This window comes from Pecten maximus, chromosome 8, assembly GCF_902652985.1.
Source record: "Pecten maximus chromosome 8, xPecMax1.1, whole genome shotgun sequence".
NCBI classification, from domain to species: Eukaryota; Metazoa; Mollusca; class Bivalvia; order Pectinida; family Pectinidae; genus Pecten; species Pecten maximus.
The window spans coordinates 35,037,731-35,053,799 of NC_047022.1; the positions used below are offsets into that span (position 1 = coordinate 35,037,731).

Sequence of the window (16,069 nt, forward strand, 5' to 3'; positions counted from 1 at the left end):
CGAACATACTGACTTGTTGTAAAGTCGATTTACACAATTAATGAGTTACATCTGCTATCTGTTTTTTAAACAGCGATCTGATACAAAGTAACATGCTTATTGGAGGGAGAATTCTATTGAGGTAAGTAACGGGAGTGTCTAAGTGTCAGTTTTAAAGTGTAAGCTACAATATGTAGTTGAGTTTAGACAACTGTATACTACTAGCTATATATATAGAGAGGATATATCTTATAGTGTCTTCAGTAATACTAAATATATTTCATGAGTGTGGCTAATATTTTGATATGTTTTACGAATGCGTAGTACTCTGAATTCTATTTATTACATTTTATAACAGAATATACCGAGGCAGCTCAATCTCTCCCAGAATTTATTGCGGTCCCCTGTCAACGGTTCACAAATTTACACCAAATCGTGACGTTATGTATTCTATCATGCATTATGACGTCATATAACATGACCGAGAGCTTTAGGCAAGTCTTAATTTTCCAAATTGTCGTTTGTAAGCAGTGTTCTGATTGGTCAAATCAGAAAAAGGGAAAATATCAGAAAAAGTGAAAATACCACTTTTATAGAATGAATCATTTTCGATATTTCACTGGTAAAAATGTAAATAGAGGATATCTAACAGTGTCTTCAGTAATACCAAATATATTTCACGAGTGGGGCTAATATTTTGATATTTTTCACGAGTGCGCAGCACGAGTGAAAAATATCAAAATATTAGCCACACGAGTGAAATATATTTAGTATTACTGAAGACACTGTTAGATATTCTGTTTATTACATTTTTTATCAACGAAAAACCTTCCCCGTATGCTAACTAGGCCTAATATAGACAAAAAAAAGTAGTTCCCCCTGTCCAGGTGCTGACATATATGTCGGGCTTTCTGATTGGTCAATTATTTTGGTATTTTCTAATCATTAATTTGATTGGTCAAATCAGCAAAAGTGATATTTCACTAGTGAAAAATATGATATATATCACTTTTATAGAATGAATAATTTTTGATATTTCACTGGTAAAAATGTAATAATTTTCTTTATTTGGGGGCTATTGTTAGGTTTGCATGCGTATTTGCACACCATTGAAACGTTATACTCTAATATTACAGACTTAAACAATAACTACACTCACTAGCATTATGACTAGTAGTATAGATCTGTTTGCATTAAATGTAGTTGAAATAAGAAACTTGAACGAACACATATGATATTTGAAGCGGTTTTAAAAAGACGATGAAAACTGAAGACGCAACCCCTGTTGAGTGAGACAGCATGGTCCGATTGTTAAACATTTTCCATCTGTATATTCCAGGTTCTACATATAAACGACATTTCACAAGCTGATACCATCCTGGTAGTGAAGAGCTGATGTGACGTACCAAAGATGGGGTGTGGTGCGTCAGCGAATTCATCGGAACCTCCACCCCCGGGGGTAGAGGAAGAAGGAACCGAGATATCTGTAGGGTAAATAAATCTGTTGGCTTGTTCGGCTCTAGATATTTACTTTGTAGCTCTGCCAATTGATGTAAGACAACACAATAAACATATCGAGCAGTGAATATCAATCAAGAATGAAATGAACGGAAACCGTTCCTATATACACATGGTCTATCCTGAAAAACTTAATATCCACACGCACACACTGAAGTTCTCATTCCTTTTAATCAGTATAATGGACCGGTGTCAGTATAATGGACCAGTGTCAGCATAATGGACCAGTGTCAGTATAATGGACCGGTGTCAGTATAATGGACTGGTGTCAGTATAATGGACTGGTGTCAGTATAATGGACAGGTGTCAGTATAATGGACAGGTGTCAGTGTAATGGACCAGTGTCAGTATAATGGACCAGTGTCAGTATAATGGACAGGTGTCAGTATAATGGACCAGTGTCAGTATAATGGACCAGTGTCAGTATAATGGACTGGTGTCAGTAGAATGGACTATTGTCAGTATAATGGACTTAATATAATGGACCGTGTCAGTGTAATGGACCGGTGTCAGTATAATGGACCAGTGTCAGTATAATGGACCGGTGTCAGTGTAATGGACCAGTTTCAGTATAATGGGCCGGTGTCAGTATAATGGACCAGTGTCAGTATAATGGACAGGTGTCAGTATAATGGACCAGTGTCAGTATAATGGACCAGTGTCAGTATAATGGACCAGTGTCAGTATAATGGACCGGTGTCAGTATAATGGACAGGTGTCAGTATAATGGACCAGTGTCAGTATAATGGACAGGTGTCAGTATAATGGACCAGTGTCAGTATAATGGACTAGTGTCAGTATAATGGACTTAATATAATGGACCGTGTCAGTGTAATGGACCGGTGTCAGTATAATGGACCAGTGTCAGTGTAATGGACCAGTGTCAGTGTAATGGACCAGTGTCAGTGTAATGGACAGGTGTCAGTATAATGGACCAGTGTCAGTATAATGGACCAGTGTCAGTATAATGGACCAGTGTCAGTATAATGGACCAGTGTCAGTATAATGGACCGGTGTCAGTATAATGGACTGGTGTCAGTATAATGGACTTAGTATAATGTACCGGACGAGACGCCGTATGCATGTGGCACGACATTTCAGTGTCACCATTAAGTGAATCCCGTAGACAGTGTTTTTACTTCTATGTGTTGATAGTACGGTATTGACTATTTCTGTATCGCCAATGCTAATGTTAGCAATGAAAGGGCATAACATTATCATCTAAATGTGGTTCTGACGATAGCCTGTACAGTCTACGGAAGGGGAAATGTGTTATTACTGTAGAACGACGCAATCTATGTCCATTTTGTGTTAATCTGATTTTAACGACAACGTTTAGCAGAAATATAAAGACTTGTTGCCTACCATATAATCTAGTCTAAAGATGTACACAATCTTAAAAGATACATGTATTCTGTTCAGGCTATGCGTTTCATACTTTTGTATTTCATAGCCCGAAACCAAAGATAAGTTTTAAGCAATCCGCCAAGCTCATAGGAAAACTCCAGACGCTCAGAACAAAACGGAGACGGAAGTCGTCCACTGCAACCTTTGCATTAAATGTAAACGTCATAACAAAAGTGAAAGAAAAACTCCGGAATATTCGCCAAAGATTCAAGGCGCCCCCTACTCCTCTCATTTTAGGAGATATTGATGCGGAGGTGACGTCATCTGCCAAAATTGTGCGCGTTTTCACCAGCAGCACGTTTAAAGGTAAGTTTCAGATACTGAAAGTATTTTTTTTAAGTACTGGAACTTGATTACTGACAATATCTTAGCGTTAGGAACCAATATTACTGACTGTACATTTTGGAGTTGATTACTGACAATATTTTTAGAGTTATTGCCCTTGTTTAATGACAGATTCGGTTGAGGAAAGAAATATATTGATCGAGGAGGCATACCCGGAGCTCAAGTCGTTCTGCCAGGCTCGAGGGTACGATTTCCAGGTGGTGGACATGCGTTGGGGCGTTAGAGACGAGGCTTCCGATGACCACAGTACAACTGACCTCTGTCTAAAGGAAATAGACCTGTGTCAAAAACTGTCGACGGGACCTAATTTTGTCGTAAGGTTTTGTTTTATACCTTGTAACGCCGAGTTTTCACAAAGAATTGCCTTCACGTGTTAGATTATAATTGTTAAAGATGGGTAATTTATTGTTCCCTTGAAAATATTTAATGATTTCTATTTTTCCTGAATTGCCTAAGTCTCGTGCAAGTACGAGTATTGCGTTGATTATATTGTAAGTAACTCGTACTGTAAGTAATAAACAGTGGAATGGGTACTTGCCTTACATACGCCTACTCGATGTGTCAGGTCACAGGCGTCTGCTTCTGGTGAGTATTGATACAAAAATATTAGACCAAACTGTTACTAGATCAACAGTTAAGGGTAGGGGTTAGTAAAATGATACCCCATAACGCATAAGACATGTTCGCGATCCACTCCATCGCACAAATAAGGTATAGACACGTGCTATGTCACTAAATGTTGATTCCTTTACGATGTTTCGGACCATCACAAGTTTTTTTTAATTTTATAAATCTGCCTCCGAAGGGTATCATAAATTAAAAATGACATTTCCTTATGAGTTGTTTTTTTCTAATGAACTGTCCATAAGGATTAGGAACAGCAATAAATTGCCCTTTCTTTTGTATTATGTAGGGTTGTAACTTGTATAATTTCATAAAAAAAAAGAGAAAATTTTAGTTTTATGAGATACTTTAAAAAAAAAGTATTGCGCCCGATACCTGATAGTAATATATTTTCTAATCGTGATTTTTAGTTATAGTCGCTTTAACACCTATTCTTATTAGATTTATTATCAATTCTGTATGCAATGTACTTCGATGCGGCTAATTCAAATTAAAAAGAGAGAAAAAAAAACAAGGAAAAAAAACAATAAAATAACCCCCCCCCCCCCCCCCCCCCCCCCCCCCATAAAATAAACACATACACACACCCTGCCCTGCAGGTAGGACGTAAGAATGGTACCTGCTGCCCATTGAATGATCGTAAGAGGCGATTTTTGGGATTTTATCTTTTCTCTTCTTTCTTAACAACTTTCTTCTTCCTAATGTCTCCCTTGACAATGCCTCACTTTTGGCCTTTAGTTGAGCGTTCGCCGCTGTGAGGAAGGCTTTGGCTTCTGTCCCCTAGCCGAGACATACCAGAGTCTTTAAAAATGGAAGTTGCTTTACTCCTGCTTAGCGCTCAGCATATTTGGAGTGGGACGACTGGTTCGCCCGTTGTCAGTATAATGTGACCGTGTGGGGTATGCTGCTGGGTGTCTTCGGCAATATGCTTCAGTGAGGTAGCACTATAAATCGGCAAAAGTTCCGGCCTATCACAAGGAGACTTAACACGAACATACCGCAGCCTCCCAAACACACATACGCACTCACCACACGCATGCATGTCCCACGCGCGGGAGGCCATCTTTAATGACCTAAGCTGTTAATAGGACGTTAAACAAAATAAACCACACAACCCCGCCCCCCCCCCCCCCCCCCCCCCCCCCCCCCAATAAAAAGAAAAGAAAAGAAAAGACAGTATCTATGTAATGTATTTGTACCAAAAGAAAAAGAAATACGAGGAGAATCAACCTTTATGACTTAATTAATCATTTATCCCGTACAGTCCTTCGTTTCACACCGGTATGGAGCCCCACAACTTCCACGCCATATCGAGGCTGACGAATTTGAGAAAATGATAAACAACATTGGGGAAGAAGGATCTGATGGAAAAGACTTATTGACAAGGTAAGATATTCCAGCAAGTGATACTACAATAGGTCCTGTCCTTTGTTTAAACGTGATGTAGTAAACACTAGTGCACCTGTATTGTAACATGAGGATATTTTGTTAGTCGGGTTATCACTTAATTCAATACTGTAATGGTTAGGAAAACATTAACAACATGGATGGATAACAATAGCAAGAACTAAAATGTATTGCCGATTCTGCTCCTTATAAAGATGTGTTTGTATTTGGATTTACCAGATGGTACCGCCGCGACGAAAATATAGTACCAGTGACCTATATTCTCTCACCCATAAGTCGACAAATCCCAGACATCCTCGGTAAAAATGGAGAGGAACCGACAAAAGGTGCTAAGCAACGATGGCTCAGTGAAAAATCGGACATGTTGGAAATGCTTCAAGACCTTGCTCAGAAATATCTGACGCCGAGTGAATGTGAAAAATACACGGTATCGGGTAGGTACGATATTACGACAGTATATCTATAATTTTGTAATTTAAACAGTTTACTAGTAAGAGCGAATACATTGTGTGTGAACTTGATACTGATTTCAGTGACAGAGAAGGAGACTGCTGTGGGTATGATAGACGTCCCGGCCCCCGGGAAACACTGTCTTTGGTTCCGACGTAACATAACGGACATAGAGGATCAGCCGCCAAGTGAGTTCCTGGAGAGATACATGGGTAAGTCTTCGTCATTTTCGTTTATTTTCTTTACAACACGCGCACCTGTCTTGACACAATTAAAAGGTAAGTTTTTTTTTCTGTTTCTACACCTTTATATATCATTAACAGAATGTAAAGGACCGGACACCAAATGGAAGGCTGCACGAGAGTCCTTAAGGAAACTTAAAGACGAGAAGATGTCACAGGTGTTACCACCGCAAAACCTGTTTACCTACGACATTAAGTGGACAGAAACAGGTAAAGACTGTTTCGTAAAATCATATACTGATTCCGAATCTTAACGGGTGGTAGTTTGCTAAACTTTTATTGTGTCAATGTGTTCTTCTGTCTTCAGAATAACCTATAGGTGTTAATATACAAGGACATGCTGTCTAAGATATTGGTATGTTGTTTTTAACGTCCTATTAACAGCCAGGGTCATTAAGGACGCGCCAGGTTTTTGAGGTGGAGGAAAGCAGGAGTACCCGGAGAAAAACCACCGGCCTACGGTCAGTAGCAGATAACTGCCCCACGTGGGTTTCGAACTCGCGTTTCGCGGGGACAAATGTATGAAAAGTTTTGATAGACTTGTATAAAATATCCATAAGCCTTTTGTAATGCTTTATATATGTACAAGTAGAAAGTCTATCGGAATATGTTTTTGACAACCTAAATGAAGGTCACGAATGGTCTTGGCTAAATCTGCAGGGGTACCGAATGCAAATCCACACCTGAGTTTTAATCCATTCTTTGATGTGAACTTGTGTTGATAGATTAAGCAAAATATTGAAGTAACTTTAACATCTCCTGTGTGATTATCTTTCTCTCTCTTTTCTTCTCAACGTCTCGCCTGACAGCAGTCTTTAGCACCAGTTCCTAACCCCAGAACCTATATACAGCCGCGGGGTCAGGACTTTGTGCGTAACAGGAGTGAATCAGCTGCTTTTCAGCGAGCGGTTTCGTGTTCACTGGTTTCACTTTATAGATGAGTCTAGATACAAGTGGAATTTAAACTTCATTCTCAATCTAGCATGACGAACACAAATATTACTATAACTACAATGAAATAGTTCATAAAATGTGTATTTAATATTGATAAAACCACCAATCAACACAAAACAGTAATTCAGTAATATCAGTATGAACTATCCGGGAATCTACACACAAAGGTGTCTGATATTCACGTTAGTCGTATGTAATACTTACCAGTTATCATGCATATAACCTCACTATGAAATGTAAACTAGTTTTAACCCCGACATTGAAAACTACGTACACGAAATGTACTGGCACAAAATGACCTTTAGGTTAACAATATAAATAGTTGTATAAATCATCTCTCACGATAGATCATCTTGCCGCAGATATATTTCTCACCAGTATTTTGTTGTCATTGACAGAATCTATCAAGTATAATTTGTTACATTTTTAGCGGTGAAAAATGACATTTATCGAAACCCGAAAAATAGTTATTTATAAATGCCTATCATTTAGACGTACAGTTAGTACAGTTTAAATCCAGAGAAACCAGAGTAAGTTTGACCAATGTAGGCATCGCTGCTGGCCTGGGCGATCTGGACATAAACTCGGTCCCCAGCACGAAGATGCAATATAGCGGAGTTGGAACTCGAGGCTGGTACGTTATTGTCTCCGGTCTGAAGCGAGGCAGTCAACATACCGTTCTTGAGAAGACTGGTGCTGATGGTTCCACCTAAGCCGTGGGTGGGCGTGGCCTGGTTGATACTCCAGTGAAACATGTATGTTCCCGTCTCGGGGCACGTGAATGTTCCTGTACCCGGATTATAAGCGTTCCCGTCGTTAGTCTGTACCGAGTCAAAATGGAGGGTCTGGTGTGTTGAGACGTGTGGGATATTGTATCTGATCATTGCGTAGAAAGCCACACGGGAACCTGCAGAAATGTTTCTTTTTAATTACAGGTAGAAGTTAGCTTTATAGATTTGTATGTTAATTAGAAATAAACAAACAAAAACAAATGAGTTACCAATTTAAGACCAACCAACATGATATATCATAGATTAAAATAAAAATGTCATTATTTTCTCTATATTTTACTTGTTTGCCGTGCTAGCCTGTGTAAGCCTCCAGTTGACTCCAGCGTGTCAAGTCTCTCGGAGAGTTGCTCATTAGCCAAATGGAGCTTCTGGTTTTCCATACGGATGGTATTCATTTCCTGTTTAAGGGAATTAAACAATTTCATGTTGTCTTCTCGCATTTTTTCAAACTCGTTGACATCTTCTCCAAGTTTTCCAAAAACCAAGGAAAAAGATAAAATAATGACTGAAATGCGAAGAAAAGCCATACTTGTCTAGATCTGTGTATTGAATTACCTGTAACTAGAGACGTAAGTCTTATAAGTATAGATAAGTGCTATCTTGGTCGTCGTCAGTGAAGATAAACCCCAGATTCTCTGTCAGTAAGGTCAAGTATTTACTCTACAGGAGCACTAACTGCTGGACAATCTTACATTGTAAGTCGAATCTTACCTAACTAACCGATACCGTGAGGTTTCCAAACCCACGTGATCTCTTCGGCTGGACGCAATAATTGCACCTGTTGCCCCATTGCAGGATCGGTAAGAGGCGACTAAATTTGAGATATTATTCCGTTCTCTTTTCTTAACATGGTCTTTTCTTCCAAAAGTCTAACATAAAACCCTCCCACTTCTGACTTTGAGTAGAGATTTCGTTTCTATCAGGAAGGATGTATGTCCCGAAGCCTTGACATCTAAAAATCATTAAAATGACATTTAATTCTCCTTGCATGGCGCCAAACACTGAAAGATATGGACAAGGAAACAGCATTACTAAAACCTTAAATTGCAGTGAGGTACTATTAATTGACCCTATCCCCCAATTCAAATAGGCGCAATCCTCAAACGAATCAACGACACACTCAACAGTTACAACCTATTGTCAACACCAACGTTTTCTTGTGCAATCCATGTATGTTAGAGCTAAAATGGCGAGAGATCGATGACCCCGATAATTGTTAATTTGATGAATCAAGCAGATACGCCATTCTGGAATGAGTGACGTTAAACAGTTCTTGGTCCATTTTGTGTGCTACAGAAAATATAGTTAAAAAGAAATCGAGGTATGTTCACCTCTAAGCAAGTTCTTTGCTGGCTTTTGTATGTTTGTAGTCACTCTAGCACTAAACACTAGATAACATTGAGGTCATACATTTTTTTTATTTGATGTCCTTAATTCCAGGTGTAGACAAGAATAATCCGGATCACTGGCGATATCTGAATACTCTGACGTCAGACCTCGTGACTAGGATGAAGGAGATGATATTGGAAGGTATTACAAATCAGCCCCGAGCCAGTCGTGACGTCATGCTTGTTGAATGCTCGCAACACTTGTCATTTGCCAGAAAGAGATGCGACATTTTCTTCGGCCGAGAGGAAATTCTAGATGTATGTTAATTCACAGCTGTCAGATTGTTTGTTACTGAAGGTTTTACGTTCTGCACCATATAAGGTAATATTTTATTGATTGATTGATTGATTGATATGATGTCCACGAATGGCTGGGTGAGTGTCGAACGAACTTATAGTGTCATAGGGGCCGCGGTGGCCGATTGGTTAAGGTGTACCGACACTTTATCACTAGCCCACCACCTCTGGGTTGCGAGTTCGAAGCCTACGTGGGGCAGTTGCAAGGTACTGACCGTAAGCCGATGGTTTTTCTCCGGGTACTCCGGCTTTCCTCCACCTCCAGACCTGGCACGTCCTAAAATGACACTGGCTGTTAATAGGACGTTAACCAAAATAAACCAAACCAAATTATAGTGTCACCTCACTGAATTGTCATACCTAGACATGGTAGTACGGGACCCCATTTTAAGATCATTTCAAGCTGAATATCGAGCAGGTAATAATAAGTTATCTAATTCTCAATTCTGAAGGTGGTTACCTCTTTAAGTCTCGCAAACGAACATACACAAGTAAGCAACATTACGCAGATAGCCTGCTTCATATAGGGATTGAATGGATTTTTTTTTTCATTTTCATTGCGGCTATGAATATCAGTATGTACACTGTATCTACATATCCCATGGTGAGCGTTAGTCACAATCAAAATGAAACATATCCATTCATTTCATATATTTACATTAGGGTGATGTGGAATAAAAACATAAAGAAGAGTAATTTTTAAATGTTTAACTTTTGATAGCTATATACGAAAACATTAATGGAACAGCCGGTGATGCCGCCAATGCACTATAGCATCGTTTACCGTGTCCTTCCGCAGTTTCCAGTCGTTTTTCCTTATTCAAAACAAAAATATATCAAGTAATATCAAATACAATAATTCGTCTTAAATTATATTTATTTATGGGAATAGATGTGCCAAAAAAACACAATTTACTTATTTATCTTTTCTGGCATATTGACACATACCTGATATATTGTGTGGAAAATTAGCACGTGGAACGATGTTTTCATACTGTATTCATAGTGTTTTCATGGCCAAATGTTTGTTATTTTCACTTATGTTCACATAATAAATCATATAGTTAAATATATATATATACGTGTATTAATAATACACATTCTTTGTCATTGAAATGATGGAGGTTGGGATAAGAAAGATTGTTTGCTTCAAGCTGCTGTAGAAAAAAACACATTTGTTAAGGTGCTTATTGGCGTTTCTGCAGAATTGTATTTAATACAATCTTTGTGTTAATATTTGTTTTTAGAATGTGCGAGATTTCTTTAGCAACAAATCAAGAAGACTTCTGGTGATCCATGGAAAATCTGGATCGGGCAAAGCTTCGATCGCCGCCATGACAGTCAAGCACGCCAGGTCATGGATGTCGTCCAAAGGTGCTGCCATCGTCGTAAGGTAACAGTACACTTGGTGTTATACAATATGCATTCGGTTTTAGATAAAAATCAACGATTTTCTCCTCCAATATCATTTTCGGATTAATGTTGAACTATCAAAAGAAATTCCTTATATATACTTTTTCCATTTTGTTTTATTCAGGTTTCTGGGCACAACGGCAACTAGTTCTACCATTCTTAGTCTGCTACAAAGTGTCGTGAAACAAGTTAAATTGATATATAGACAGAATCCCACTGTATCCCAGGTAGGTCACACACAATCCCACTGTACCTCAGGTAGGTCACATACACAATCCCACTGTATCTCAAGTAGGTCACACACACAACCCCACTGTATCTCAGGTAGGTCACATACACAATCCCACTGTATCTCAGGTAGGTCACGCACACAATCCCACTGTATCTCAGGTAGGTCACATACACAATCCCACTGTATCTCAAGTAGGTCACACACACAACCCCACTGTATCTCAGGTAGGTCACACACAATCCCACTGTATCTCAGGTAGGTCACACACACAATCCCACTGTACCTCAGGTAGGTCACACACACAATCCCACTGTACCTCAGGTAGGTCACACACAATCCCACTGTACCTCAGGTAGGTCACACACAATCCCACTGTACCTCAGGTAGGTCACACACAACCCCACTGTATCTCAGGTAGGTCACACACACAATCCCACTGTATCTCAGGTAGGTCACACACACAATCCCACTGTACCTCAGGTAGATCACACACACAACCCCACTGTATCTCAGGTAGGTCACACACACAATCCCACTGTATCTCAGGTAGGTCACACACACAATCCCACTGTACCTCAGGTAGGTCACACACACAATCCCACTGTACCTCAGGTAGGTCACATACACAATCCCACTGTACCTCAGGTAGGTCACACACACAATCCCACTGTACCTCAGGTAGGTCACATACACAATCCCACTGTATCTCAAGTAGGTCACACACACAACCCCACTGTATCTCAGGTAGGTCACATACACAATCCCACTGTATCTCAGGTAGGTCACGCACACAATCCCACTGTATCTCAGGTAGGTCACACACACTATCCCATTTTATCTCAGGTAGGTCACGCACACTATCCCATTGTATCTCAGGTAGGTCATAGACACAATCCCACTGTATCTCAGGTAGGTCACACACACAATCCCACTGTATCTCAGGTAGGTCACACACACAATCCCACTGTATCTCAGGTAGGTCACACACACAATCCAACTGTATCTCAGGTATCGCATTTATATTGTTTGATAGTTTTCCATGACAAATATTATATGATTTGTATGAGCCGTCGGCTATGCACTGTGCTGCTGAAATGGCACAAGCTGATAATTCGACTTACGAGTAGAGAACTAAAATTTATATTATATACATGTTGTATTCTCTACTCTAGATAGTTCGCTTCATTTAACAGAATCCAAAGTCTTTGGTAAAGGAATTCGAGAATTGTTTAAAACTTGCAAAAGCTGAGCGACCTCTGGTGGTGATTTTGGACAGCCTGAATCAACTTGATACTGAGAACTCCGGCCATAAACTAGAATGGCTTACCCGGGTAATCCAGACACTCCCTCACGTGAAAATAGTTTTCACTACGCTGGACGAGGATCCCAATGGGACCCTTAGTCGACTCCAGGTAAGAAGTGAACATACAGTATGTACTGTATGTATATTTCGTTAAAGACAAAGTTCTCTTGTCACGATCAATACACAAATAAAAATACCAATAAAGACTACATTTGTAACGTCCGTGCGATTTTAATGTAGCTACGAAAGTCATTCGAGGTAATCCTGGGATCAAGTCCTTGTTAACGAATAAGCGAGATTCCACAATATTTAATTCGTTTTTCGAACTGAGGCCTTTTTGTGCAGTATATGAATAAGTTAAAAGTACGGAGACCGATGAAAGATGATCTTAGAAATCTTTTCGGTATTTACGCAATCTCAATGAAATTAAATAATTCAACTTCTTTGATTTCAATGTGGATACGTTTTACGTAGAACCGATATTGTACGTGGTGATCGAGTTGTTAACTCTACATAGCAGTGACACTGGCTGTTTGGTCAAGCTATATAAAATATGATATTAACCCATTTGTCAGTGTTTACTATCAGTTATACCGATATCGTAATAAGTTTGGCTATCGATTGCAGCGAAGTCGATAATTGAGGGCCTAAGTACATGTGGAGATCAGTTGGAACCAATAATTCAAATGAGATATTGCCTTACTGTACGTTTACAGATCCATAGATTCGTGTGTTTCTTGTTGATAATGATACGAAACCTTTTTGTTGATTATTAATACTTACTTACTTATTCAAATCATTTTAATTCTATCAATACATAATATTCATAACAGGATAAATATCCCGGAAGTGAAAATTACATCAACATTCTGGAACTTCCGGTGAAAGATACCGAGGGAATAGTACAGCAGTACCTAAACCAGCGCAACCGGAAACTAACTGCTGCTCAGATGGCGTACTTTTTGTCATACATGAAGTCGTGTTCGATCCCGCTTTATTTGAAGCTGTCGTTTGATGAAGCCTGTAAATGGCACTCCTATACGCCTAGTGACGAGACGGTGCTGCAACCCACCATTTCCGAGAGTATCAAGCACCTATTCTCTAACCTAGAGCGGAAACATGGGGAGATTTTTGTCTTCAAAGCGCTCGGATACCTAACGACAGGTAATGACTTATACATTGCTATGGAGCTCAATAATAACATCTTGATTCATACATAATGTATGCGTTTAACGTCGCTTGTTTATATGAATGGGTGTTTGCTCAGGTTTAAAATGTCCTTTATATCAAATAATGTACCAATGCGTATTTACAAAATTCTACTCATTATAAGTTTTCCATGATGGCAACCACAGTTTTGACCCCTAACGTCGCTGATGGGTCCTAGCTGACGAATTACGTGTGAGTCATTCATAAATCTATTGTTAGTGATTAGATACAGGATGAACAGAATGCATAATTATCACCGTACAACCCAAGTATTATTTTTCTCGAGAATGAAAAAAGGCCTTAAATGTCACAGCTAAAACATTTCAAATGTTGCGATATCTTTTTCGGCATAGCCGTATAATTTTCTTTTGGACCGGATATGACGCGAGAGGTGGCGTTACTGGTCAAGATAAAGTATGTGATTGGTCAATGTAGCGGTCAATGCAAAATACAGATATGCAGTTAAAAACGAAACAAAGTTAAGATTGAATGCAAGCTGAATAAGTGGATGTATCTTTTCAAATGACACATTAATAAAATTATATTCCTGATTCAAGATTCAAACTGATATAATTTTGTTTTCTGTACTGAAACGCATTAGTTCGTTCATTTATTTCACCAGCAGTTTTATATTATAACCACCTGCATTAAAACTATGCCGTATATCTTTTTTAAAGATATTTCTTGTTTTGTATTGCCTGTTACTCTTTTGGTGAGCCTGAACGCTTTAAATAAAACTATGTAACTTTGCAGCGGCGGTGTATATAGTATACTGATTACAATTGACAGCACGACACGGTCTCTCGGAGTCGGAACTGGAGGACGTTCTATCCTGTGATGACGTTGTCCTGAATGATATTTACCAATACTGGACACCGCCTGTCCGCCGTCTTCCTCCGCTTTTGTTCGTCCGGTTAAAGATGGATATTGACGAATATCTAGGTAAGGAGAAATCGTCTCTATGTAATTGTCATAGTTATCTTTTTCCTGATTACTTTTCTCATTTCACGTTTTGTCAGAGCTTATCTATGAGTTGTCCGTATGTTCCAGTCGAGCGTGGTGTGGATGGGTCACGTGTTCTGTATTGGTATCATTCACAGTTCTTGAGTGTGGCACGTGACCGCTACTGTGAAGCCAATACTAGAAGACAACTCCATGAGTCACTCGCCGAGTACTTCAGCGGGAAGTGGGCGGACAGTAAGTGAAATTGTGATAACTTGTATATTGGATGTTAAACAATTAACAATCTTATGAACATATCGTTGATCCATTTTTTTTTTGCATTTTTAGGTTTTTAAAAGAAGCACTTAGACATATTCACAGCAATTAGTTGCATACTGTTTTAATATTAAACCAGAACATTTTTACGGTTGAAGATGCTATTATATATATACGTGTATTGTGTTTGAATGTAGTAATGGATCAGATTTGTCCCGGATTGACTTGAGGCAACATGATTAGAACTGTACCAATGGCATATATTTTATTGGCAATCAAAGATGCATGTGGGAGGAATATATCTGGATTCACAGAAGCCATTTCTTACAATACACGTTTACTTACTGCAAACATTTTACTCGAAAAGTATTCTTTCTTAGAATCTGCAAGAAGAATGCAAAACAAACCTGCACAAGGAAAGCCATTAACCACATGTATATGTTAGTCTATGTGTGCGTTTATACTGTATGTATAATTAATGGATTTTCCCTTACAGAAAAGGAGAAAGTTTATTTTGGCAAGAATGGAGAGGAGCACAGAGCAGATCGATTGGTCAAATCTCAACCAATCATATTGGGCGACACATACAATCTTCGGAAGATCAACAACTTGCCTTACCATTGGGCAAACGCGAACCGCGCACAGGAACTAAAGAGAGAATGCTTGATTAACTTCACCTTTTTGCAGGCGAAACTCAATGCGACCTCCATCGGGTAGATTGTTTAAAATTGCACACCCGTTTCTGAAGATTGTCCCAGGAGAAGCTATTCCTCTTGAGAGTCGATATGCATGCTTTAATTTCCAGATAAACTCTGCAACTATGTGTGTTGTTCTCTTAAATTCAAATATTTCAAATAAATAAGTTTAAACGTTAACATGCGCGTAAGTCATAAAGAAAACCACGTGAACTACAGTAATGGAAAATATTAAATGTCATTTATATCTCCGTAAATCTATGATTTCATGTTTCTGTCGGAGTAAGTCAGTGTACCACGAATTTAAATGAAGATAGACATACTGAAGTAAGATGAGAAAGGAGCAGTACTTTAATTCACTTTTTACATTGTGTCGTTATTCCTTCACAGGAATATCCTTAATGATTACCAGTTAGCAATGTCCATATTCCCTGATGATCAAGCGATCCACCTCGTCGCTAAGGTGATGCAGTTGTCTCAGGCTGGACTTAGGGCTGATCCTCAACAGTTACCCACACAGCTTCTGGACAGGTGTGGTGATGAACAGGTAACTAATGTAACATCACTATAAACAACAATAAATGGTATGGGAGGTAC

The 16,069-nt window shown here is 39.0% G+C and overlaps 2 protein-coding genes across 2 annotated transcripts in view; one reads left to right on the forward strand and one right to left on the reverse strand.

The window, feature by feature from the left end:
• The first annotated feature begins 1,390 nt into the window (after nucleotides 1-1,390).
• The window catches only part of LOC117332285 (NACHT and WD repeat domain-containing protein 2-like), a 32,447-nt gene continuing 17,768 nt past the window's right edge, over nucleotides 1,391-16,069 (forward strand). The window contains exons 1-16 of the mRNA XM_033891171.1: nucleotides 1,391-1,470; nucleotides 2,951-3,210; nucleotides 3,361-3,563; nucleotides 5,138-5,259; nucleotides 5,500-5,714; nucleotides 5,814-5,942; nucleotides 6,054-6,182; nucleotides 9,158-9,363; nucleotides 10,650-10,795; nucleotides 10,940-11,042; nucleotides 12,241-12,459; nucleotides 13,184-13,514; nucleotides 14,349-14,501; nucleotides 14,610-14,756; nucleotides 15,274-15,490; nucleotides 15,863-16,019. Of these exons, the coding sequence (XP_033747062.1) occupies nucleotides 1,391-1,470; nucleotides 2,951-3,210; nucleotides 3,361-3,563; nucleotides 5,138-5,259; nucleotides 5,500-5,714; nucleotides 5,814-5,942; nucleotides 6,054-6,182; nucleotides 9,158-9,363; nucleotides 10,650-10,795; nucleotides 10,940-11,042; nucleotides 12,241-12,459; nucleotides 13,184-13,514; nucleotides 14,349-14,501; nucleotides 14,610-14,756; nucleotides 15,274-15,490; nucleotides 15,863-16,019 (2,817 nt within the window). The remainder of the gene's footprint in view (nucleotides 1,471-2,950; nucleotides 3,211-3,360; nucleotides 3,564-5,137; nucleotides 5,260-5,499; nucleotides 5,715-5,813; nucleotides 5,943-6,053; nucleotides 6,183-9,157; nucleotides 9,364-10,649; nucleotides 10,796-10,939; nucleotides 11,043-12,240; nucleotides 12,460-13,183; nucleotides 13,515-14,348; nucleotides 14,502-14,609; nucleotides 14,757-15,273; nucleotides 15,491-15,862; nucleotides 16,020-16,069) is intronic.
• Nucleotides 6,992-8,298, reverse strand: LOC117333690 (complement C1q-like protein 4). Its single transcript, XM_033893110.1, has 2 exons — nucleotides 7,998-8,298; nucleotides 6,992-7,833 (listed from the first exon to the last, which is right to left on the reverse strand). Exons 1-2 carry the CDS (start codon nucleotides 8,242-8,244, stop codon nucleotides 7,427-7,429), a joined length of 654 nt encoding a protein of 217 aa, XP_033749001.1. The 5' UTR covers nucleotides 8,245-8,298; the 3' UTR covers nucleotides 6,992-7,426.

Coding starts and splice junctions, on each gene's coding strand:
- LOC117333690 (XM_033893110.1), bottom strand. CDS start 8,244: ATGGCTTTTCTTCGCATTTCAGTCATTATTTTATCTTTTTCCTTGGTT. Junction 7,834..7,997: donor CAGGCTAGCACGGCAAACAA/GTAAAATATAGA, acceptor ACATTTCTGCAG/GTTCCCGTGTGGCTTTCTAC.